Source organism: Heterocephalus glaber, unplaced genomic scaffold, assembly GCF_053883595.1.
Source record: "Heterocephalus glaber isolate CG9 unplaced genomic scaffold, H.glaber_assembly_v1.0 deba00001457, whole genome shotgun sequence".
Taxonomy (NCBI): Eukaryota; Metazoa; Chordata; class Mammalia; order Rodentia; family Bathyergidae; genus Heterocephalus; species Heterocephalus glaber.
Genome location: NW_028258305.1, coordinates 22,269,016 through 22,292,652, shown reverse-complemented (window position 1 = coordinate 22,292,652; position 23,637 = coordinate 22,269,016). Strand labels below are relative to the sequence as shown.

The 23,637-nt window shown below is 46.4% G+C and overlaps 1 protein-coding gene and 1 long non-coding RNA gene across 2 annotated transcripts; one reads left to right on the top strand and one right to left on the bottom strand.

The window, feature by feature from the left end:
• Nucleotides 1-13,680: 13,680 nt before the first annotated feature.
• Atp6v1e2 (ATPase H+ transporting V1 subunit E2) lies at nucleotides 13,681-21,932 on the bottom strand. The gene is made up of 2 exons (XM_021253818.2): nucleotides 21,754-21,932; nucleotides 13,681-17,193 (listed from the first exon to the last, which is right to left on the bottom strand). The coding sequence occupies exons 1-2, from the start codon at nucleotides 21,822-21,824 to the stop codon at nucleotides 16,410-16,412; spliced, it is 855 nt and encodes a 284-aa protein (XP_021109477.2). The 5' UTR covers nucleotides 21,825-21,932; the 3' UTR covers nucleotides 13,681-16,409.
• Nucleotides 21,933-21,968: 36 nt separating this feature from the next.
• On the top strand, nucleotides 21,969-23,593 carry LOC147826983 (uncharacterized). Its single transcript, XR_015453137.1, has 2 exons — nucleotides 21,969-22,156; nucleotides 23,367-23,593. It is a non-coding gene; the product is annotated as an uncharacterized LOC147826983 (long non-coding RNA).
• Nucleotides 23,594-23,637: the final 44 nt, after the last annotated feature.

The following is a 23,637-nucleotide window of genomic DNA, read 5'->3' as shown; positions in this document are numbered from 1 at the left end:
AATGGATGTTTTCGTCTGAGGCTTCCCTCCCGGACTTGCAGGTGGCCACCTTCTTGCTGTGTCCTCACATGGTCTTTCCTCTGTGTGTGTAGCCTTGGGTGTCTTCTCTATCCAAACTTCTTCCTCTCAGAAGGAGACAAGTCAGATTTGGATTAAGGCCTCATTTCAATCACTTCTTTAAAGGGCCTGTTTCCAAATAAAGTCATGTTTTGCAGTATTGGGCTTTGGGGGCTCAACATGTGAGTTTAGGGGTAACACAATTCGACCCAGATCAGAAAACAGGAGGGTCAGGAACTGCTTACTCAGCCCAAAACTGGCAGAGATCAAGTATGGCAAGGAGCCAAAAGTTAATTTAAAGCAAACAAAGAAATCTGCTGTCCTGTCAATGTGGGTTTGTGAACAAAGTTACATGGCTGCCTTCATCACATACGTGAAGAAAACTGTAACTGTATTTCAGGTGGTGATATGAGGCCCCATGATGCATCTCCAAGCGTATGCCTAGGGGCAGCAGTTTCAAAGTTTTTCTGCTCTGAGCCTCACTTTTTGTGCTAACTATTCTCCCACTTCCTCTCCCCCAAGGCTAAGGAGGAACATGTCCTTGAGATGGGATGGAAAGAAGTCCTCACTCATGGGCACACCTGCCACTTTCCTGGAGTAGCAGGAAAGCCAGGCTCAAAGGTCTGGTCTGCTTCCCCTGAACCCCAGCCCACAACCTCTGCAAGGTCTCCAGTCAGGGCAGTGACTCTGTAGCTGCATCCCAGGGTCTTCCTTCCCTCTACAATCAGTCATGCCTAGCTCCTTTCTGAAGATCAGGATGCCATGCCCATTCTTAGACAGGTATGTTACAAGCAGGTGTGTAACAGGAGGAGGTTGGAATAAGAACATCTCAGAGTTCGCTCTTTGACTAACCCTTCTAGCAATTTCTGTATCCTCACACACACAAATCCACTGCTATCTGAGCCAGCCTGAGTTAATTCCTAGAAAATGATACGATTTGATCAGAAGCCTCTGGAAGCACTGGTGGTGGCTGATGTCAGGTTAACTTCCAAGGAACTCCAGAAGACCACCCCAAGCAAGCCCTACATGCGATGGCATAGTCCTGGTTGCTAGGACAGTTAGGGCAACGTCAGACACACCAATGCCAGGAGGGTCCAGGCAATTCAGGTAGATGAAGGAAGCTGGCCATGTGTGGCTGGCAGGAGGTGAAGAACCAGGAAACAGGCAGCCCCTCCTCCCTCCCTCCTCCCACCTCACCACGCAGAGCTGCGGCCCAGTGTCCAAGTCGAGGGCAGCTGGAAATGCAGACTTTCATGTCAGACGTGCTGACTTTTAAATGGAGGTTCAATTTTCTTTAACCACTCTTTGGAGTTAACAGAAGTCTCTATTGCCACCAGCTCACAATCTCTGAACTTGAGATATCTTTTCCTTTATGATAGAATCTCTGGTTTGCTCAGAGACATGCTGGGGGATTTCTTTAAACAGAAAACACTCCTAGTACAAAAATAGAATGTGATTCACTCCCTAACAATGTTGAAGTACTGAAGCAGCAGTAAGGTATGCTTCTTCCCTTTCCAAATTGCCTCACCTTGAGGTGTTCCAAGAGATAGCTCTCTTAATGCATTTAAATCAGGTTAGAGTAGAAAAAATCTGATTTGCATACAACTTCTTGAAGGGAGGTGAGAATTCAGCTAAAGCCTAGATCAAGATTAAGGACAGCTTAAAGTGGAGAGAGGCTTGGGAGAGGGAAATGAAGTGCGGGGGAGGTATTAGGGGTGGAGGGCAAAAGGCAGGTGAAGCTGGGTGTCCCAGCTGAGTGACATGGGAAGAGGCTGGCAACTACTCTGTGAAGTTGGTCAGACAAAGACTGGGGGGGGTGGGGGCCTGGGGACCAGAGAATGCTGGAGAGGGGAAGAGGAGGAAGGAGCATCATTAGTTGCCATGGTAACAAAGGAACAAGGAAAGTGGGAGAAAGAGTGAAGGGGGATTTCGGGGAAGAGCTATATTGTGTGGCTGCCTACAACAAACTGTCTCCTCTCTACGTGGGCACTGCTGTCCAGGATTCTGTGGCCCCTCTGATACCTCCCCCACCCAACGCTGATCATCCCGGGCCCAGGTCAATTACTTTGAAATTAAGTCAGAGTCATTAGATCTTACAGATGCACAGGACACAGGAGAACCTTGAGCCCCTGGGTCTCCAAAAGGCCTCTGGGATTTAAAATATTGTCTCCCTAGATCATTCTCAAAGCGGGTGGGGGTCGAGAGATGGAGGACATAGGAAGGGAGGGAAGGGATAGGGATGCAGAAAGGAACTGCGATGTGTTATGTACCTGTACCAGCTCTACCCAAGAAAAGTAAACCTTATGTACTGCAACCATGTACCCGAAAAAGGAAGGGATTGAGAGACTGGTGGAGGTGGGAGGAAGGGAAAGGAGATGAGAAAAGGAATTCAGATGTGTTGTGTACATGTACCAACTTACCACAAGGATTGTCAACATTATGTACTACACATAACATAACATTTTTAAAAACTAAACAAAAAAATTTTCTCCCCATCCTACCATAAGCCTATGATTCTACCATTAAGGAAATATTTCTTGGCCTAAGGCTTTATTGGTATTTAATTATAAATCCTCTTAGGAGATTTAATATCTTAGCTGCCAAATTTTAGACTCTCATAAATATCACCATATGTAGCAGGGATCCCACTTCGGCCAGGCTCAGGCATATCCAAATAGGTAAGAGAAACCAGTGAGGAAGACCCCAGACAGACCATTTCCTGAAATGAGTCCAGTGACATCTGCTGCGTGTGTCCAGTGTTTATTTTCCCTTGTATTTCTTTGGGGGAGCTCCCTCTTCCTCAGAGAGTCCACCAGGTCCTGGTGAGCTGACTCCCAGGCAAGTGGAAGGTCCAGGACACAAACCTGGACAATCAGAACATTCTTATCTAATGGCTAAAATGTTTGATTCTTGTGCCAGCCCCTGACCTAAGCCTGACCAATGAGTCTCAAACCTAGGACTTCTGCTGGAACTCTTGAGAATGATAATCCCTGTAAGGTCCCTCTTGTCCAGATGTGAGGCCAGTACTGCCTCCCTGAGTGGCACCAGCTGCTGAGCCTCACCCCTCACCCTCCCGAAGGCCCAGTGGCTGCTGCCACTCAGGGAGGCAGTACTGCCTTTATACATGGGCAAAAGGGACCTTACTCTGGGCCAGCACTTTGAGAGGACTCTACTCGTGCTTTCTTCTAGTGTCACTTTTCCCAAGGGTAAGGGACCGAGAGGACCCAGTGGATGTACTCATACATGCTCACATTTCCTTCTTCCTAGCCTATACCCTGGGTGCACAGAGCCCTGGACTTCCTTGTGCAAAATGCTTAGATCCTACTTCTAGAATTGCAGGCCTCTTCCCCAGCCCACCCTAAGGCAAGCTGAATGGCTGGTGAGTAGACAAGTGGTGAGATTGAAACACAGAAGCGTGTGCTGCAGGGGCTTGTCTCAGGCCCCCTCAGCGGTCACACCAGAGCGGGGGTGAGAGGACAAGACAGGCAGCCCATGCGGTGTGAGTGCAAGGGGTTCTCGAGTCAGCTCTCCCCACAACCATGTTCCAGAACAGCAATCTGAGGAGGGTGAGAATTCTACATTCAAACTTGACCTTCCAGGCCGTTACTAAGGCTTACTTGTCAAGCTAGGAGGCTAGAACACAGCTGCAACAGACTTAGACACATGGTCCATGGACCTCTTGTCCCAAGGCCCACAAATGTTAGCAGCTCCCTTGCCAGTGGGTGCTCCTTAGGAGGGGAGAAATCTATCTGAGATTTTCTTTCTAGTGAGTCATGGTGTGAGGTTTTCTCAGGCTACATTTACAGATCTGGGAAGCACAGTTCACAGATTCCTTGTTCCAGGCTAAAGAGAAAGCTGACACATGCTGCCTGCTGCCTTGCAGTTTAATGATTTCTCTCAATGTGGTCTCCTCAGCTCACCCCAAAGATTTAGGCATGTAGGGAGGCTCAGGCTGGAGACAGGGTGGTTCATGGCCATACTGAGGAATTCTTTATCTGTCAGGCTCTCTTAATTGTTTTTTTGTTTTTGTTTTTTGTTGTTGTTTTTTTAGGATGTAATGTCATAGATTCCAGCAGTAGCTTATGAGGAACATCTGAGGACAGGCCTTGGGGCAAGCCAGAGCTCATCCTTCTACCTCTCCTCTGAGTGTCCCTAAACCCTAGGGAATGTGTCGTTAGTGCCCTTGGGGATGGAGACCTGCAAGGCACATGGTCTGGCCTCTGAGCAGTTGCCATCTGGTTGAGGAATGAACAATAATATTGAAGTCATTAAAACACAATGGTAAAACACATGCACATATATACCCCACAGTGTAACTTAAAGTACAACATAAAGAATTTTCAAGGCTAGAGACCATCTAGTCCAGAGTTTCCCAACCTTGGCATGAATGACACTTTATGGCCAGATGATTGGGCGGGGCGGGGGGGGGGGCGTCTTATGCATTGGATGAACCCTGTCTCCAGAAACTGCCCACAACCCCTGCAGGCCAAAATCCCCATACTGCACAATTCAGGAGCCCCCACCATTTCCAGTGCCTGGGGACTCCCTAGACGCAGGAAGGCCCAGAAAGGGGAGGTGATAGGGTCTGGAGGAACCTGGCTTCCAGGAGGAAGTGGCACTTGAACTGAGCCTCACAGGATGGGTAGGAGTTGGCTAACCTTCCTACAGGGACAGCACTCCAGATGGGGAAGAGTGTGCTCCAAGCAGAGAGACAGGAACAAGCAGTGTACCCCGGAGGGTTGTGCAGGAAGCCAAAAGGTTCCGAGCTGGGTAGATAAAGAGGGACAAAATGCAGCTGCTCTGCTGGCCAAGCCACATCCCTTGTCACAGGGCTGCATCATCAGCCAGGAAGAAGGGAGTCCCTTTGCTGAGTACAAAAGTGTTTTATGCTCCCTGCCTGACGGGCTCTTGGTGCCTCATGGCAGGGAGGAGGTGTCTTTCTTTCCTTCTTTTTTCTTTTTCCAGTAGTAGGGATTGAACCCAGAGCCTTCACAACGAGTTACAACCCCAGTCTTTCTCCTTTCTCCTTTTTCTTCCTTCCTTCCTTCCTTCCTCTTTCTTCCTTCCTTCCTCCCTCCATCTCCTTCTTTCTTTCCTTCTTTTCTTTCTTTCTTTCTTTCCTTCCTTCCTTCCTTCTTTCTCTTTCTTTCGACAGGGCCTTGCTAAATTGCTACAGGCTAGAGTTAAACTTGCAATCTTTCTGCCTCAGGCTCTCAGACATGTGCCAGCACACTTGGCAAGGAGACATATGACACAGAGGTGCCCCAGAGGCCAGCAAAGTTCCCTGGAAATAGCATACCCAGACATGACAAAGAGAGCAAACCAGCAAAGACGCAAAGACAGCCAGCAATCTGTCAGCGTCTGTCTGATGGCGCGGTGGCTTCCCCACCCCTCTCTGCTCCTCCCCACTCTGACTGGTCTGGTGCAGACCACTCCCTACCTCAGGGCTCCAAATGGAAGAATGTGACCTGAGGGTTTTGGCCAAACACAAAGGATCAGCAAGGCAGTGAGAGAAGTCGAGGTCTGGACAGGCAGACAGTAGCCAGGGCATCTGAATTTCGCTACTGCTTCTGCCCCCTCCAAAGAAAAGCCCTGCAGAGATGAGGCCCCCCTTCAGGGATTCCTTCTGCCCAGAGCACCTTCCCACTTACAAATAGACCTCTGAAACCTGCAGGAATCCCTTGACTCATCAACTTCCCCTCTTTTGCTCACTGAGCCAGCAATAAGCCAGTACAAACTAAGATACAAGTACTCCTGGGGCTACATGAAGGTTTCCAAAGGGTATGTGTTTTGGCCTGGGTCACCTCAAGAGACTAACATGACAAGTCCTCAGTTCTCCCAGAGCGCTCTTACACGGGTGATCTGGCCCAGCCATGCACATGGACAGGTGCTATCGATTGTTCTTCCTGCCTCCCTTTCATGGTCTCCCTTCCCCTTCCTACAAGAAAGGCACATCATTTGCCCATCCCAAATCACAGCCTGGTGCAGCGACTTAGGGGAAAATGCCTGGTGCAACCAAAGCACAATCTAAATTCTGATGTCCATGTTGAGAAAAGGAGAAACTTTCATGACTGGGAAAATCAAGTAGCTTCCAATGCTTTGCTTTCATTCAAAGTGAAGGAAAGTCAATTTCTAGTTGTCAGCTAATAAGATTTTTTAATGATTTACCCATATGGTTTTGGGCATATGATTCTAAAGGAGATACAATTCAGTGACATTGCTATCAACAAAGCCCTTGCATTCCTCTATATTATTTGAAAAAGGCTCCTGAGCTCAGCTCTTGCATCAATTTTTTAAAAAATACTCACCCCTGAGCAATATGTGATATTCACCCATGGATATATGAACTGGTCAGGATGGGGGACAGCTTTATCCCCTTAAGAGATGCAGTTCTTTATTTTTATTTTTTGCTCCCTTATTTATTAATTGTGCATCACTGTTATGATATAAATCCAGACAAAATGTTCTTTACATAGAGCCTGTGGTTGCAGGGAATTCTAAGAATACGTTCATTTTAAATACATAGTTTTACTGGTGAGAAGTATGACAGGATGATACATTAAAAACTTTCAGGCATAAAAATATAGGCTAAAATTCTGTAGGGAAAGTGGAATGGAAACTTTAAGTGCAAGGAGAAAAAAAAGGATGAAATTTCTCCAACTTGTTCATGTATTTTTTAAAGACGTGATGGTGGGTAGCCAATCGCTATAGTATTGCACTTTAAAATATTTTTTCAGAGTACTATAACAGTGTAATTTTAAAATGTCAATATTCGCAACACACCAGAAAGTAGATTTTATGTCGTTATTTAAATTTGTTTTAAAAAATACTTTCAAATAAAAATGTACAAGGGGGCACTTAAGTTTTCAAAATTCTTTTAGGAGCCTGCAAGAAAAGCATTTGGGGAGCGGGTGTCACGGAGCCCAGCCCTGGCCCGCCCCGGGGAGGGGAGGCGTCTGCAGCAGATACAAATTCAGGGCTTTGGCGGTTCCCTAGGTCCCCGGGTCTTTGACGCCGGTAGGCACCTCTGAGCGAGCCTGGCCGGCTGAAACTCCTTGGTGCCAGGTGCTGGGAAAGAAGCCAAGGAGCTGGCCCTTCCTCCTGTCAATACTTTCTTCTGCCTTTTTGTCTGTTTTATTGTTTGATTTTAAACATTCCTCCAAACTCCCTTTCTCTGCACTCCAGATATCTGTCGGCAGGTCCTGGTCAGTCCCGTCCCGCCAGGCCTCTCCCCGCAGCTGGGTCCTAAGCTGCCCGGCCCCCGCGTCCGGGGCGCGAGCGGCGGAGCCTGCAGACGCACGGGCGCGGGCGACATCGAGACGCTCGGTGCTCTGGGCTGCAGGCAGCTGGGCGCGCAGCTGCGTTAGGAGTCGGTGCGCACGGCGCGGGTGCATCTCGCTTCCCAGCGATTAGAGAAGTCTGGGCTTCCTAGTCTCTCCCTCCTCCTTCTGTTCCCAGAGAGCCGGGAAGAGTTCCCAAGCCCCCAGATCTGCGCAAGTAACTTGCCAACTCGGGATGCTGGAGCGCCCTCCCCGCCCCTCCTCCGCCGCCCAGCCCGAGCTATGAGGTCATGCTCGGGCCACGTGACCGTCGCCTCCTCCTCGGTCCTCCGTGATACAATTACTAAGACGATCGGGGCGTCGGTGACATTCAAACCTGCTCTCTCCTCCTCCACCCGCTCCTCGGAGGCGCTGGCCCCTTTACACCAAGGGAACGTCTCAAAAGTCTGAGAATCTGCAATATACGGCTCCCAAGGCTACAATTTAGGAAAGGAGGCGAGAGGGAAGGAAAAAGTCCAAGACTACAATAATTCTTGCTGCTATTTGAAACCCACCCAGAAGCCTTGTTCTTTACAATGGCTTTTGCCAAAATAATTTGACATCTATTTTCATCGTCTTTTAGAAATCTTTTTTTACCCCCAAGAATTGCAAATCTAGAATACTTGCCTATGGAAATATGGCAAACTGGGGCAAGGGTTTAGGTCCACAAAATTCACGTCCTTAAAACTGAAAGAAACAAAGTGTATGAAAAGATTGAATAAATTGGGGTGCAAAAGAACAACATAATATTGAGCAGTCATTAACAATGGTGAATTTCAGGAATTTTTCACAACCTGGGGCTTGCAAGAAAAAAATGACACTGCCTGGTATTTGTTGAGCACTTACTACATGCTGGTTCTGGTAAATGCTTTCTATAGATTGATTCTACACCCTTAAGAGAAACATATTATTGATATCCTAAAACCTGTGGCCAGAGAAGGAACTTGCCTATGGTTAACTATCCTAAGAAAGTGAAAACTGAGGCTTAGAGTTTATTTTCAAAGGGCTAGGCAGCAGAGGCTGCATTTAAACTAGGTTAATTTGTGGCAAGAGTCTAGCCTCTTACCCTCATGCCTGTCCAAAAATAATCCTGACATAACACTACATACACAACACCAGGCCAGTGATACCTGGATGCACACACTGTGAAAGGAATAGAGAGGCGAGACCCCACATACACATTTTCTGTCTCTCAGTAACACAATTACTCATGATTTAAATTTTCTTTTAAATTCCTATAATGTATAGAAATTTGTCTAATTGTCTTTAACAATTAGACAAAATCTTATATACGCAGATTGATCACCCACTAAAAAGCCACGTGCTGAATTATAGCATTATTCATTGTAATGAAAACTCAAAAGTAGATCAAATGTTAATTACAATTGGATTAAATTAGAAAACCTATATTTGTTTTGATAGTTTGCAGGCACTAAAAAATGAAGATCACAAAGATCCCGTGGTGCCATTATGTGGAAACCAAAGTATGAGATGATATGCATTTTACGCATAATTATTTGAGGATTTCACTGTGAAATCTATGAGGAAAGAGAAAAATGGTAACTATAGTAGGATGGTAAAGGTTTAGGTTTTATAGTGAAAAGTTTTAAATCTTTTTCTGACTTCGGTAACATATTTCTATTTTTTGTATAATATTATAATAAAAAAATGTCACTGAGTTAAGGTTTAGTATCAAAATGAGCATGGGAAATATGGGTCTCTGTTTTGCTTTTTGAGAGAGCTTTCTGTTTTAGCTCATTGCACTGTCAAGATGCCCCCACGACAACAGGCATTTTCTTTCCCATTTTACTGATAGCAAAGTTAGAGCATTGAGAAGAGGAATCGTGAGGAGCAAACTAGCAAAGAATGGCAACTCTGGGACAAGAAACAAGGCCAGTGATGTCCCAGCTCAGGTCTCTGGCCTACACCTCATTGATTTCCTTACACAAAGGGTTGTGGGACACTGCCTGGAGAATACAAACTGCTATATTAAGTCCCCAAACACTGAGATCCAAGTGTGGATTCTCCCTAAGGGGTGAGCAGGAGGCAGGAATCATGCCCTATTAATGCTCTTTGTCTTTAGATAAAAGAAGCCCTGAAGCAATCTCCTGCCACCCCCTTCCCCAGGAACAGCCACCCTAGTGCCCTTCTGGGAATGTGCCCTGCCCTGGGATGGAAGCAGAGGCCCGCAGCCTTGCAGTTCATCCTCCCCCAAATCCATGAGGGTACAGTGCTGCGCACAGCCCCAGCAGGAGGAGCAGGAACCCCATAGGACAGCATGTGCCAAAGGTCGGTAGCAACCCAGGCAGGTGCCAGTGAAGGAAGCCTAGAGAGAGAGATCAGGAGATGTCAAGGGTCAGTGATAGCTGGAACAACCAGCAAAGGGAGACAGGAACTGAAGAGCTCCAGGAAGCAGGAACAAAACTTGAACCAAACCCAGGTGCTCTATGGCCCAAAAAAGTTAGGAGGAGAGCCAAACCAAGGTTACCAATCAAATAAGGAGAAAAGAAGATGGGAGGGCAGGGATGTGATTGCTGACCTAAAGGATTTCTGCAAACAGTGCATTTGAGTGTTTTTTCCCATCTCAACTGTGGAACACGTATCAGCAGTTCTTGCTACTGAAGAGAAAGGTAAAATTAATGGCACTGTTTGTAAGAAAAAAGGGGTATCGTTGGCCCCAAACGCTATTTACAGGAAGCTTTTCAGAAAAAGGAAAAGTTTTGCCTATAAAGAGACCTGTACATAAGTCTGAGCCAGCTGCTCACAAGGCATGGGCTTCCCATTTCTGAGGAGTTGGTGAATTTCTTTTGAGCAAGGACTTCTCAGCCTCCATGCTATGAGCAATAAATTTCCATTGCTTATAGATGATCTTATCTAGGGTATTGTGTCATAGCAGCCTGAACAGATGGAGATCAGTGGGATACACTGGCAGTTCTTCTGCCAAGTTCCCTGAGTGTGCCCCCAGCCCCACCTGCCCATCTGCTGCTTGTGTGGTTGCCTCCTTCTCATCCTATAGATGCTGAGGACAGTAGGAAGAGCCCTACCTAAGCAGGGCCCATGGAACGACTCTCTGCCCAGAACTTTATACTTTTTCTTAGCACTTAGATCAACCTAAAATCATCCACTGCCAACTTGTTTGGTGCCCCCTCATGAGCTCTAACTGCTCCCATTTGGGCCCTCCCTGTCCATGTTATTGTCCTTTGTGAAGCCTGAGACCAGAACTATCCTGTTCACAGCAAGTGATGCTGTGGCTGACACTTGCTAACAACTCCATCATTATTTGTAGAATAAGACATCTGCTGATTTTAACTGAATTGAGTGAAACCCAGGGCTCAAATTTCAAAGGAGCAAAGGCAAGAATCTTCAGAAACACCTCCCACCAATTCAACCCTCTTGCTTCCACTCTTTTCTTTCCTCTCCTCTCTCCAGCCTTCCCCCTTTCTCCTTCCCTCCCACTGTTCCTCCCTCCTTTCTTTCCTCTCCCCTTTTCCTTCTTTCCTTTCCACCTTCTTTCCTTCTTTCTTGAGGTGCACCTGCACCTGCTCCCAGCCAGCCATGGGCCAGGTGCTGTATGCTGCCCCACTTCCCAACTGCTTTCCTCCTCCACCCACCTTGTGTGTTCTCAGTGGCCTGACCCAGTACAAGGGCCCAGTCTTTCCTTAGTCTCCTCAAGTCACCCTCCCCCTGTGCAGTCCCCCACAGGCCCACAGGCACCCTTTCTCCCTGGGGCCTCTCTGTGACTGAGCCTGAGGTCAGGATACCCTGGGAAAGGGAAAGGTGGCTTCTCCAAGCACCCAGCTAGGCCATGCAACTGTAATCACATCCATCCTGCTGGCCACCAGAGCTCTCAAACTTCTACACAGAAAGTTTTTTCAAAAATGAATGATGACACCTGCAGTCTGTTCAAGCTTTTTTTTTCCTTTGCAGTCACACAAGCCTTATTAGCTGATCATGACCCTGGATTGCTTCCTTGCTTCCTCTGAGCTATAGATTCAAGCAGATATTTGGCTCTCGAGCTTCCCTCAAGTTCTAACCTTCTGTAATCACCAGGACATGAATCTGCTCAGGTTTGCTGGCAGCCAGGCTGAAGCATCACCGTCTATGGACTCATCTCCCAGTGATGAAAGAACATGCTCGATTCAATCACTGCAAGGTGTCCAGGGGTGTGGAAGGCCAGGCAAGGGCCTCTCAGGACTGTATCCTATGGCTTGGGGTCTCCTGCTGTGCCTGCCTCCTAACAAAAGGAGCACTGTCCTGTAGGACAAGCTCACTGAGTTCTCTGGGAGCTGGCTCTGGATGGAAAGCATGGCCCAGGTACTAGAGAGCCAGGGCTTCTCGACTTGAGGAGGTGGCAGCGGAGGAGGGATCCTTTCCTTATGCTGTGAATAACAGGAGTGACTTCAGAGATGGGGCCATGAATTGAAAGGGGCATGGCCTTGTAGTGGGGAGAGCAAAAGAATGGGATAAAGAGCAATGTCCCCACAGAACTGAGCAAGGGGCTGCAGTTGCTTCCCAGAAATGTAGGGAGGATGGTGGTAGCAGCAGAAGAGATCTGCTAACCCACTTCCAAGTGTCCTGGGGCCCCAGGGCCAGAGGAAGCCCTGCAGCATTCTCTGTGCTGCTGGTCTGGTCCCTGCTGTCTTCAGGGCGTGCCACATGTCAAAGCATCCATCCCATTCTGGCTCTTCACGAAGTTCAGGATCAGAAGGAACTCCACACTCCCCCTCCTCGTGGTGGCCCCTGGGGAGGCACCTGACCCACAGGGCAGCAGGCATCTGTGCTGGCAGGCCCACTGCTGTGGGCTCAGTTTCCCTCGGCTCCACCCTCCTCCCCCAGCAGCTGTCACCACAAGCAGAACCTCTGCTTGCAGCCAACAGCTTCCCTTGCACCTCAGGAAGAAGTGCTAATGAGAGTGCAGGGGAAGGGCTGTGCCTGCCTTCAGTTGTCACAGTTTGCTCCTTCAGCTCCGGGACTGAGGAGCTCTCACAGGACGGTGCCTTCTCAAGGGTAGGATGTAAGCAGTAGTAAAGAATATGGAAGGTTGGGCTGCACTAGTTGAAAAGCAAAGACCCTGAGAGGCTGCAGCTGTCACACCTTCACAGGATGGGACAGCACTCGGTTGACAAGCCCAGTACCGGGGGCCACAGAGCCACCAAGCCTAGACCCCTATGGAGGGCAAGGTGAGAACCACACAGGTCCAAAGCAAAGTCTTCTGTCTGGATCCCAGGGAGAGAGGGGACCACCAACCCTGGAGCAAAGTGAGTCTTCCTGAGTCCTTAGCAGCCCTTTCCCAGAAAAAGTGGAGAAGAATTTTCTTGTGAAAAGCCCCCATCTCATATCCTGTCCCTTCCCATGGGCCAGAAGAGGAGAGCCACCCTGGAGTGCTCTCCCCAGGAACCAGGACCAAGCTGGGAAGAATGCAGCAGCCATCCACACTTGTCTGGAGCTTCCTGTGTGTGTGCCCTGTGCCAGGCACCAAGTCACACCACAGCAGGGATGCAAAGAACAGTGTGGAAGAGACGAGACAGGTAGAAAGAGCAGTTAACAGTAAACACAGGCATTGCACAAACATCCTTACAGAGATGCCACCCTGGTGGCCAGGGACTGCAGGAGGTCAGGCTTAACTAGTCACTTAGTTCTTGCTTTGCTAAGGAGACTCAGTGAAGGAGAAGACTGGGATCCATGGGGCTGGAAACTGAGAGAGAAATGTTGGGAAAGCATAGAGATGCTTGGACTGACCTAGGAGACAGTTTGCCCCACAGGCTTCAATTTCCTACAAAACTTCCATAAAATCTACACAACTGTCCATGTTTTTGGAGATAAGTTAACAGCAGGGACCAACAGCAGATCGAGGTTGGCTCAGGGAGTCAGAGCTGGGAAGGCTACAGGGTCCTGCACATTCTTAGGTTACAGTAGGAAGAGAAGCCGAGTTCCCAGAAGGCGAGGCAGCCAGGGGACTGGTCAGCTGGGAAGGGGAGGCCGGCCTGGCCTGGCCTGGAATGATGTCTGGGACAGGAGGTAGTTCCAAGGGTAGGAGAAAAAGTTATAAGATGATGTGACACTGTAGGAAGGCCTCAAGCTCTGGGCAAGTCACTCTGCGTATGAGGGTGGAGAAGGGAGAGGGAGGCTGCAGGAGACTGGCCCTGATTCTAATCTCTCCCGACCTGTGTCTCTGTGTATGAGTTTCACTTCCTCACAGAAGAGCTGGGGAGATTATTCATCACTCACTGAAGCTGATGAGCGCCACCCCCCCACCCCCCCGCCTCTTTCTTCCCATCTCACTCCTCCTCCGGTTTGTCCTTCACATACGTAACACTAGGATGGTGTTTTCTACAGTACAGGTCTCACTGTCTCACACTTATTTAAGGCCCCGCATCACCCACCCACCAGAATTAAAGCAGGATGCATGACACCATGTAATCCCACCCTGCCCATCCTCCCAGTGTCATCCATGGTCTCATCCACGGCCTCCTCACCCTCAACCTCCATACATTCCTCTAACACACCCTACTTTTTCACCTCACAGGGCCTTTGCACGTGACTTCACACCTTTGCCTGGAGCTATTTTTCTAGCTCAATCCCAACAGATCTCTGTGACCACCCCTTCCAATCACTGTACTCCCACAGTATCTTTTTTTTTTTTTTTTTTGGTACCTGGGATCGAACTCGGTTCCTTGCACTTGCGCAGCAGGCGGTGAAACCACTGAGCTAAATCCCTGGCCCCACTCCCACAGTATCTTGTATCACCACGAGGCTGGCACTCATCATGTTGTATGGCTACCACAGTCATCATCTGTTCGTTTGTCCATGACCTGTTAAAGGACAGGACCAGATCATATTTCTTGGAGCACACCAACCAGCACAGTGCCTACCCCATTGCTGTCACTTAGAAAATGTTCACTGAAAGAATTTGAAACTCAAAGGGCCCACACAGAAGACACCCTTTGGGCATCTGTCCAGTTGGCAAAGCCCTTTCTTTCTCTAGAAACTGCCCCAGACGCCGACTCGACCAGAGGCGGGCATTTGACCCAAACTGGGCCAAGTGGATTCCTTCTCAGAGCAGTGGAACTGGCTTCAAGGACAGCAAGTTTGTTTCTGGCACTGTTACACGGAGGGTTTGGCACTTGGACCACCCATATCCCACCATTTAAGCTGGGTATAGCAGAGGAAGTCATTCCTGAAAGAAAAAAAAATGAAGTGGCTTTACAGAGGACTTCAGGTGGGTTTCTGAGTCCCAGTGCCAGCTTTCTGCTGAGGTGATGAGAGATTCCTGCCTCCATGTCCTGTAAGGGATCTGTTTATTAATAACCTGTTCCCTACTTTGTGTTTGAGCTCCTTGCAATGTGGCACTAACCACATAGGACACAACTTTGTCCTGGAGAGGGTCACTTGGGGTTTGTTTTCTTCAAAAATGTTTAATAAATAAAGTATGCTCGGGCACAGATTAGACCTTGAAGCACACATACTCCTGCAGAACCAGCTACATAATCTTCAGGGCCAAGTACAAAATAAAAATGTGAGATCCTTTGTTTAAAAAGAACCAAAAAAAGTGCTAATTAAAATACTAAACTACAAAGTTTTTTCCCTTTCTTTCTCTCTCTCCCCACTTTTCACAGTATTTATTTGCTATTTAATGTCTTCCAAAAAGAAATTAAAAATTTAAACTATTAGCGTGATTTTTACCATTCATTTTTATATAGTGCAATGCCCATATGCAAAACCACTGCAATTACACCGTCTGTGTTTCTTGGCCTCTCCCAGAAGGTGCCACGAGCTGACTGCAGCAGATGAGCACAAGTCCCCCTAGGCTTGAGCTGTCCAGGAGAGGACTTTGCCAGGCACAGAATATTTTGCTGCCCTTGGGGCCCAGGAAATTTGATAAGCATCAGCCCAGATCTACGCACTGTGTCTGGGTCAGGCACAGCTGGCCACCGTGAGGCCTGCCCTGAAACTCCGAAGCACACAGGTACCCTACTCTGACCCTCCCTGCAGGTACCCCAGGTTCTTGCCCAGCAGAGGGTGTTAAGATTCACCAGTAAGTTAAGGAAAGGCTGGGCCTCAGGGGTGCATGGGCTGGGAAATACGTGCCTAAGAACTGTCTGGGGGAGGTAGGCAGACTTTGGGAGTCAGTAGCATGCGTGAGCTTAGGCTCTCAATCTCTGGCACGATCAAGGCTTCACTTAGAAATCACAATTCCACAGGTAAAAGGAGGAATTTCGAGGCTCTGGAACACTAACCACAAGGGCTGGGCCTTCTGAATCTGGAGCCCTGGGTGACTCCTCTGACCAGACACCCATGATATTGGCCCTGTATACATGAGAGGGACCTCCAAGCCTCATTAAATAACACAAGCACAGCTGCTGAGGCTGAAACGAAAGATGGAAAACACATTGCAGGCCGGGTGTGGTGGCACACACCTGTGATCCCAGCAATCAAGAGGCTGAGGCAGGATGATTTTGGCAAGTTCGAAGCCAGCCTGGCCTACATAGTGAGTTCAAGACTAGCCATGACTACACAGCAAGACCCTGTCTCAAAAAACTGAAAAAAAAAGAAAAAAGAAGAAAACACACCTTACATGCATATGGGAGAAACTTAGAACACAGAGGCCTACGGGTCAAGAATATGATTCAAAGGGGCCAAGGATTTAGCTCAGTGGTTCCGCCAACTGCCTCGAAAGTGCAAGGTCCTGAGTTCAATCCCCCGTACCAAAAACAAACAAACAAACAAAAAAGAATACGATTCACATACCACCAAGGGTACACTAACAAAAGACAGCTTCACTCACAGACCACAAAATGGCCCACATGTTCTTCTCGATATGAGTGAACTGGAATTTGGTTTCTGAGCATTAATCTGAGCTTTACTGCAAAGTTAACAAAATATAATGCCTTAGCTATTCAGAGCTAAAGCTTTCTTTCATAAAAAAAATATAGGACAATAGCAAGACTTTCAAAGAGGAGAAGCCTTACAAGTTTCCTTTGCCCAAATAACGTAAGACTTAGCAGTTCAACCCCAGCTTCACTCTCCAGAGTTTCACACAACGAACTTTCTGTGGGCATTAGCTCCAAACAAAGCCTTTTGTATTTCTGGCATCTTTTGTTGGGCAGAGAGATCAAGTCGACTTTCCAGGGTATTAGAAACCTTTATCATCTGATTGCAACTGTAGACCTCCACGCCTCCAGCTGCACTCCTAGCCAAGTGTGCTTCTTGATCAATCTGGACCTGCACTTGTTTTTGGGATATCATCATGTACTCAGGAATGGCTTTTTGCACTGCAGCCACCATGAGGAGGAAGTCCTGAGGCCTACTGCGCACAATCATCACTGGCTCTAGCAGTTGGAGCAGAGCCTGCAGCACTAGTTTATCCAGTAGCTCCTGGTAAGTGAGTGGGTCCGCCACAATTCTACTGAGCCTCAGCTTTGCATCACTGAGCAGTTCTGAGATGAGATTGTTTCGGGCTGTCAGGACTTTGAGTCTCACCTGATTCCTCATGGTGGACATCTGGATCTTTTTCTGCTGCTCTATCTGCTTCTCCTTCTTCTCATAATACTCCATAATCTTGAGTCGCTGGGACTGCACAAGGCGTCCTTTCTCAATGTTGAACTCCTCCTCAGCCTTAGTATCTATTTCCTTTGCTTTTTCATTGGCTTCCTGCTCAATGAAAGCCATCATGTGCTTAATCTGCTTCTGCACACCAGCATCTGTTAGAGCCATGGCTTCTCTCAGAAAGGGGGTTGGAGAAAGAGCTGGTGGGGCCTTTGGTTTCTCTGAGTGAGGGTGGACTTTCGAGAATGTCTCTGAAGTTCCTCTTCCCCAGCTGTGGAGGACACACGAGGAGGAGAAATAAAGTGAGAGCCTGGAAAGGAGAATCACAGAGACTATCTCCATAACTCTTATTTTACAGGTGACCAAACTGAGATTCAGAGAGGGAAAGCAGTTTGTCTGAGGCTATCCCTTAGGAGAATAGAGGCCTCCACCTGGGTATCCAGAGGTCCATACTTGCTCCACTCAGATTTTCACCAGATAATGATAATAGAGAGTTAAGGCAGACCTATTTTGCAAGTTCTCTAGGCATGGATGACCTAAGACTCACACAGGAAGTCAGTGGAATGGAAATACCCAACTAATATATAAATGGAAAAAACATGCACAGTTGAGGTGAGGAGGACTGGGAAGAGTCACAAGAAATTGTGGTCAGACAGGATTCAGTCCAGGAAGGCTGTTTGGAGGCAGAAAGACTTCAAGAGCCTTCAAATGATACAAAGAAGGAGAGTTCTGCTAGGCAGATAACAGCACCTTAGAGAGAGCTGAGAGGTGGCAGGGACTAAAACCAGACTTCAATGGGAATGATTTCCAAACCTGTGTATGCACCTGAATTACCTGGGGACGTTTAAGAAATAAATACAACTTTCCGACTCCTACCTTATACCTGCTGCTGTTAGAATCTCTCCCAATATCACCTGGGATTTCAGATTTTCAAAAGTGGCAGAGTACTTGCCTGGCATGACACACACACACACACACACACACACACACACACACACACACACACGAGATGGGGGATACAAAAATTGCTGCACAAATTTTGGACCAGAAGAATACATTAACTGGATTTTAAAATTTGTTAGAGGACCACATTAACAGATTTGATGAAGCACAAGAAAGAATCAATATACTTGAAGACAGGTCGTTTGAAATTATCCAGTTGTTATGGCTTGTATCTAGATGTCCCCCCAAAGCCTCATGTCCTCATAGGTGGGGATTTTTGGAGGTGGCTGGATCTTGGGTGCATGATACTGGGATTAAGGACGTGTGATAAACCAATGGGTTTAGCATAGTTCTGGGTGAGGATAATGGAAGCTCCACCCTGTGTGTGGGTGGCATCAGTCAACAGGCTCATAGCCTGGATGGAATATATTTATTTATTCAGTTTTAACAGGAGCTATTCCTTCTTTTTTTTTTTTTTTTTTTTGGTACCAGGGATTAAACTCCGGACTTGAGCTTGTGAGGCAAATGGCGGAACCACTGAGGTAAATCCCCAGCTGGATGAAATATAAAGGGAGAGAGGGAAGGGAAGCTTGCTGTAGCTGCTTCACTGCCTCCTGCCTGCTTTGCCATGGGCTCTTTCTCCTCTTCGATGCCCCTCATGCTATACCTTGGAGCCAGGTGACTATGGACTGAAACCTCTACAAACCATGGGGTGAAATAAAACCTTTCCTCTTTTAACTATGGGTGTCAAGTATTTTGTCTCAGGAGCAAGACACCAGTCAAAAGAGGAAAAAAAATAAAAAAGAATGACAAAGAGTAAAAAAAGCCTAAGGGATTTATGGGACACCATTAAGTGAAGCAGCATCTGCATGATGGGAGTCTCAGAAGACAAGGGCAAGAGAAAAGAACAGAAAGCTTTTGGAGAAATAATACCCTCAAACTCCTCAAATCCAGGAAATAAATGGATATTTAGATTCCAGAAGTCCAACAGAGTCCAACTAAGAAGAGAGGTGCCCACAAAGACATATTATAAGCAAATTGTCCAAAGTCAAAAAGAAAGCAGCAGGGCTGGGGATTTAGCTCAGCAGCAAAGCACCTGCCTGGCAAACTCGAGGTCCTGAGTTCGATCCCTGGTACCAAAAACAAACAAACAAAAACAAAAACAAAAAAGCAGCAAGAGAATGAAACTGAGCCTGTAGCTCCAGCTACTTGGGAGGGCTAAGGATTGCTTGACCACAGGAGACAAAGGACAGTCTGGAAAGCATAGCAAGAATTCCACCTCAACACAAAGGAAGAAAGGCAGGGATGGAGGGAAAGGGAAAAAGAGACAGGGATGGTGTTACATGCCTATAATCTCAGAACTCTGGGAGGCTGAGGCAGGAGGATCACAAATTCACACCAAACCCAGGCAATTTAGCAACTTAACAAGACGCTAACACAAGATAAGAAATAATAAAAAAGGGCTGGGAATGTAACTCAGTGTGAAGGTCTTGAGTTCAATCCCAACACACACACACACACACACACACTCACACACACACACACACACATACACACAAAAGAAATAAAACAGAGGAAGTTCATTACCACTGGACTTGCCTAACAAGAAATGCTAAGGGTAATACTTCAATTTGAAATAAAAGGACACTAAACAGAACATGAAAGTATGTGGAAGTATAAACTCACTGATAAAAATTAAATATTTTGGCAAACACAGAGTACTGTAATAATATAAACTAATGGTGGTGCATAAGTCACCTTTAATTCGGATAAAGTTAAAAGACAAAAGTATAAAAACAACTGCAAAGATAAGCTAGTGAATACATAATATAAAAAGGCATAAGTTGTGGTATCAATAACAAAATATGTGTGGAGGGAAGCATACAATTTTTTGTATGTGATTGAAGTTTCAATTTAAAAATAGGGGGGGTGGTACTGGGGATCAAACTCCGTCCTTGCGCTTGCACAGCTGGCAGTGAGACCACTGAGCCAAATCCCCGGCCCTGATTGTTACGTTTTATGTAAAACCCTGAAGTCAAGGAAAATAGTCAAAACAATCTAGAGAAAAAATAACAAAGCTAAAGATCTCACACTTCCTGTCCTCAAAGCATGTTACAAAACTAAAGTAATCAAAACAGTTTGTTACTGGCATAAAGACACATATAGACCAAAAGAACAGAATAAAGAGCACAAATAAAGCCACAGGTTTACAATTAAATGGTCTTCAACAATGATTCTGAGACTATGCAACAGAGAAAGGACAGTGTCCTCAATAAAAGATGTTGGGAAATCTGGATATCTACATGCAGATGAATGAAACTGGCCCCTTATCTTACACATATGCAAAAATCAACTTAAAATGGATTAAGACTTAAATATAAGACCTGAAACTATAAAACACCTAGAAGGAAACACAGATGAAAACTTTATATTAGTCTTAGCTATGATTCCTTGGATATGATGCCAAGAGAAAAAAAAACAAATATAGACAAGTGGGATTACATCAAATAAAATTTTCTGTGCTGCAAAGCAAACAATTATCAGAGTGAAAAAGAAAACTTTGGAATGGGAAAAAATGCAAACTATATATGGGCAAAGGGCCTAAATGGACATTTCTCCAAAGAATATATACAAGTGGCCAACAGGTATATGGAAAGATCTTCAACATTGCTAATTATTAGGGAAATGCAGATCAAAATTACAATGAGATATTATTTCATACCTGTTAGGATGACCGTTATAAAAGAAAAAAAATTACAACTATTGGCAAGGATTTATAGAAACTGGATCCCCTGTGGACTGTTGGTGGGAAGGTAAAATGGTGCAGCCATCATGGAAAACAGTATGGAAGTTCCTCAAAAAATTAAAAATAGGATTACCACTTCTGGGTATTTACCAAAAGAATTGAAAACAGGATCTCAAAGAGAGATTTGCATATCCATGTTTATTGCTTTCACAATAGCCAAGAGTTGGAAGCAACCTAAACATTCATTGAAGACTAAATGGATAAAGAAAATGTGATATATATATATATATGAATAGTATATATATATAATATATAAGAATATATACACAAATGAATATATTTATAATATATATATGAATAGTGTTCCTCCTCATAAAGAAAAGAAATCCTATCACATGTTACAACATGGATGAACCTTGAGGATATTGTGCTAAGTGAAATAAGGAAGTCATCAAAAGACAAATTCTGTATGTTCCACTTACATGAGGTATTGGAAATAATCACACTTATAGAAGCAGAAAATAGAAGGATGGTTGTCAGGGACCAGGGGGTGGGAGACATGGACAGTCGCTATTTAATGTGTGTAGAATCTTGGCCATTCAAGATGAGAAAGTTCCAGAGCTATATTGCATAATAACATGCATGTAGCTAACAATTCTGGCCTGTACATCTAAACATTTATGAAGAAGGCAGATTTAATGTTAAGTGTCTTTACCACACACACACACACACACACACACACACACAATGCTGTCCACAAAGATGTATCACTCACTCACTGAGCTTTGTAGAAAACAACCCAGTGTTCATGACAGAGATCAAGCCCTAGAGTTCAGCAAGACACGCTGTCAGTGGAAGACGACAAAACAAAACAAAACAAAACAAAAAACTAACCCATCTACTCCCATTATTTTAGGATCCACTTTTAAAAAAATATATTTTTGTAGAAAGAGTAAAACATTCTCCATTTCTAGATAACAAGTCAATTAAGTGGTTTTCAAACAATAGCTCCCTGAGTCACCATGCTCATCGCTAGCTCTGGGAGCCACTGTGGACTAAAAGCAGAGGAAGCACAAGACACAGGAAGCCACAGGAAGCCACAGGTTAAGTGTGTGAAGGAAAAAACACTGTAACTGAACTTACCAGTCTCCTGCCAAGGCCCGCCTTTGCTCTGGCGCCAGGAGTCTGCACACAGAATGTGGAACTTGGAACATAACCCGGAACCTGGCACTGTGGCTCCCTTCTTTGTGCAGACGACCCTCACAGTCTGACCAGGCAGCCTGAATCCATAATATAGCCAGGCTCTCCCTTGGGACGGCTGCCCATGTCTGCCAAGAGAAGGACAAGAGGGATTTCTCTGGCACTCAGGCCAGGGCCAGGCGCTTCCCTGCACACTGAGAATCTCAATTAAGTTGGCATGAAGTGGGCTCCACTCCAGGGTGGGCTCGCCTTAACAGACGCATGTGGACCCTGGCAGGCATTTATTAATTTACTAATGAAAACTACAGCTGTCATACTGGCAGTTCACGGCCTCCTTTCCCTGGATGTGAGTGGCCTGGGGAGCCAAATCTGGGGGAGGTTTAATGAGAGATTAGCACAAGTAAAAGTCACCAGATGGTCTTTAAGGGAGTCACACCTGCCACAGGGGCTGGCATGCTCCAGTCTGAGAGGCAGGCACCTCTCTGTGCCCAGATGGGGGATGAGTGGGCATGGCCAGCTCTCACAGTCTGGGCTCCAGAGTCAGCCTGCTGGAAGGCCTCATTCTGCACTGACCATTGGTATGACTCTGGCAAAGGACCCTGGCCCTTGAAGACTCGGTTTCCTCATTTGTATGGTGGAAATAATAATAGCATCCACATCATGGGATTATCGTGAGGGTTAAATGAAAGAAGTGACTGTTGCTCTAGGCACAGAGCTAACCTTCATGCTTGGTAACTGTCATCAACATTACTACTGCTGCTACTGTTAACTAACTCTTCTCTGACTTAGGCTTCATTTTTCATCACAGTTCCTCTTTGTGTTTACTGACTGCCTAGCACTGATTCGATTTCTACTCACTGAAGTGAAAAGTTATTTTAGTCTTGCTTTTGAAACTTAGCAAGCAGCTCTGCCTGGAATTCAGAGATTCTCCCAGTGCTTCATGGCACCTTTGCCCAGTCTCAAGACACCAGCCGTAACCTTGGTGATGGTGGGTGAAATTCCTGAACTCCAGGGCCCTCCACGCATCCCTACTGCAGCTTCTACAGTCCTAGGTCCTCATGCTTGTCCCTGCACCCCTACTTCTTAACATTTCTTAGTGCCAGGACTCAAAAGCAGCTGCAGGGTGGGGTAGGGTTCAAAGTCAGGGCTGCGGCCAATGTCTCTGCAGGAATGTGTGTACTCGGTATAATGCATCTGGCAGATGAAACTTCCAGGCTGTCTGGGATGGGGATTATAAGCCCACATGGGCCTGTCACTTGAGCAAAACAACAAAACCAACCAAGAAACACAAATGTGTGCTCTTACATGAGAGCTCAGAACCCTCTGCTCAGCCGAGGCAGGCTTGCCTGGCATCCATTCCCCTGCCTTGTGTTTGGGGCTGGGGACAGCATATAGGGCTCCAAGCCAGGCTTACGGCCCACCACCTCTTCAGTACCAGAAGCTTTTCATTGCCCCCTGAACACATCAACCCAGCCCCACCTAACAGCTTTTGCACACACAACTAAAATGGCCTGCCCTGGTTTCCTCTACTTGCTAAATCCCACCCTTATTTTCAGGCCCCACTGAAGCCCCACCACTTCCTGAGCCTCTGGATTCCTCGTGAAGATGAGGACAGCGTGGCCCATTTTCCAGATACGAATCAGAGCTAGATTCAGTGTCTTTTGTTGTTCCAACCACTTTTACTTCTTCTGGAAACGGCTGGAGAACAGGAACTCCTCCAGCAGGGCTTAGAGCAAACTGTTACTGGACACATTGGATTAAACATTTGGAGGTGAAGAGAGAACTTTCCTCTTTTTGATTTTGGCTTTTTTATTGTGAAATTTAATG

What these genes read in the sequence shown, in the direction of transcription:
- Atp6v1e2 (XM_021253818.2), bottom strand. Translation starts at nt 21,824, where the DNA reads ATGTTCCAAGTTCCACATTCTGTGTGCAGACTCCTGGCGCCAGAGCAA. An exon ending in CGGGCCTTGGCAGGAGACTG is followed by an intron (nt 17,194 to 21,753) that starts GTAAGTTCAGTT and finishes TGTCCTCCACAG; the next exon opens with CTGGGGAAGAGGAACTTCAG.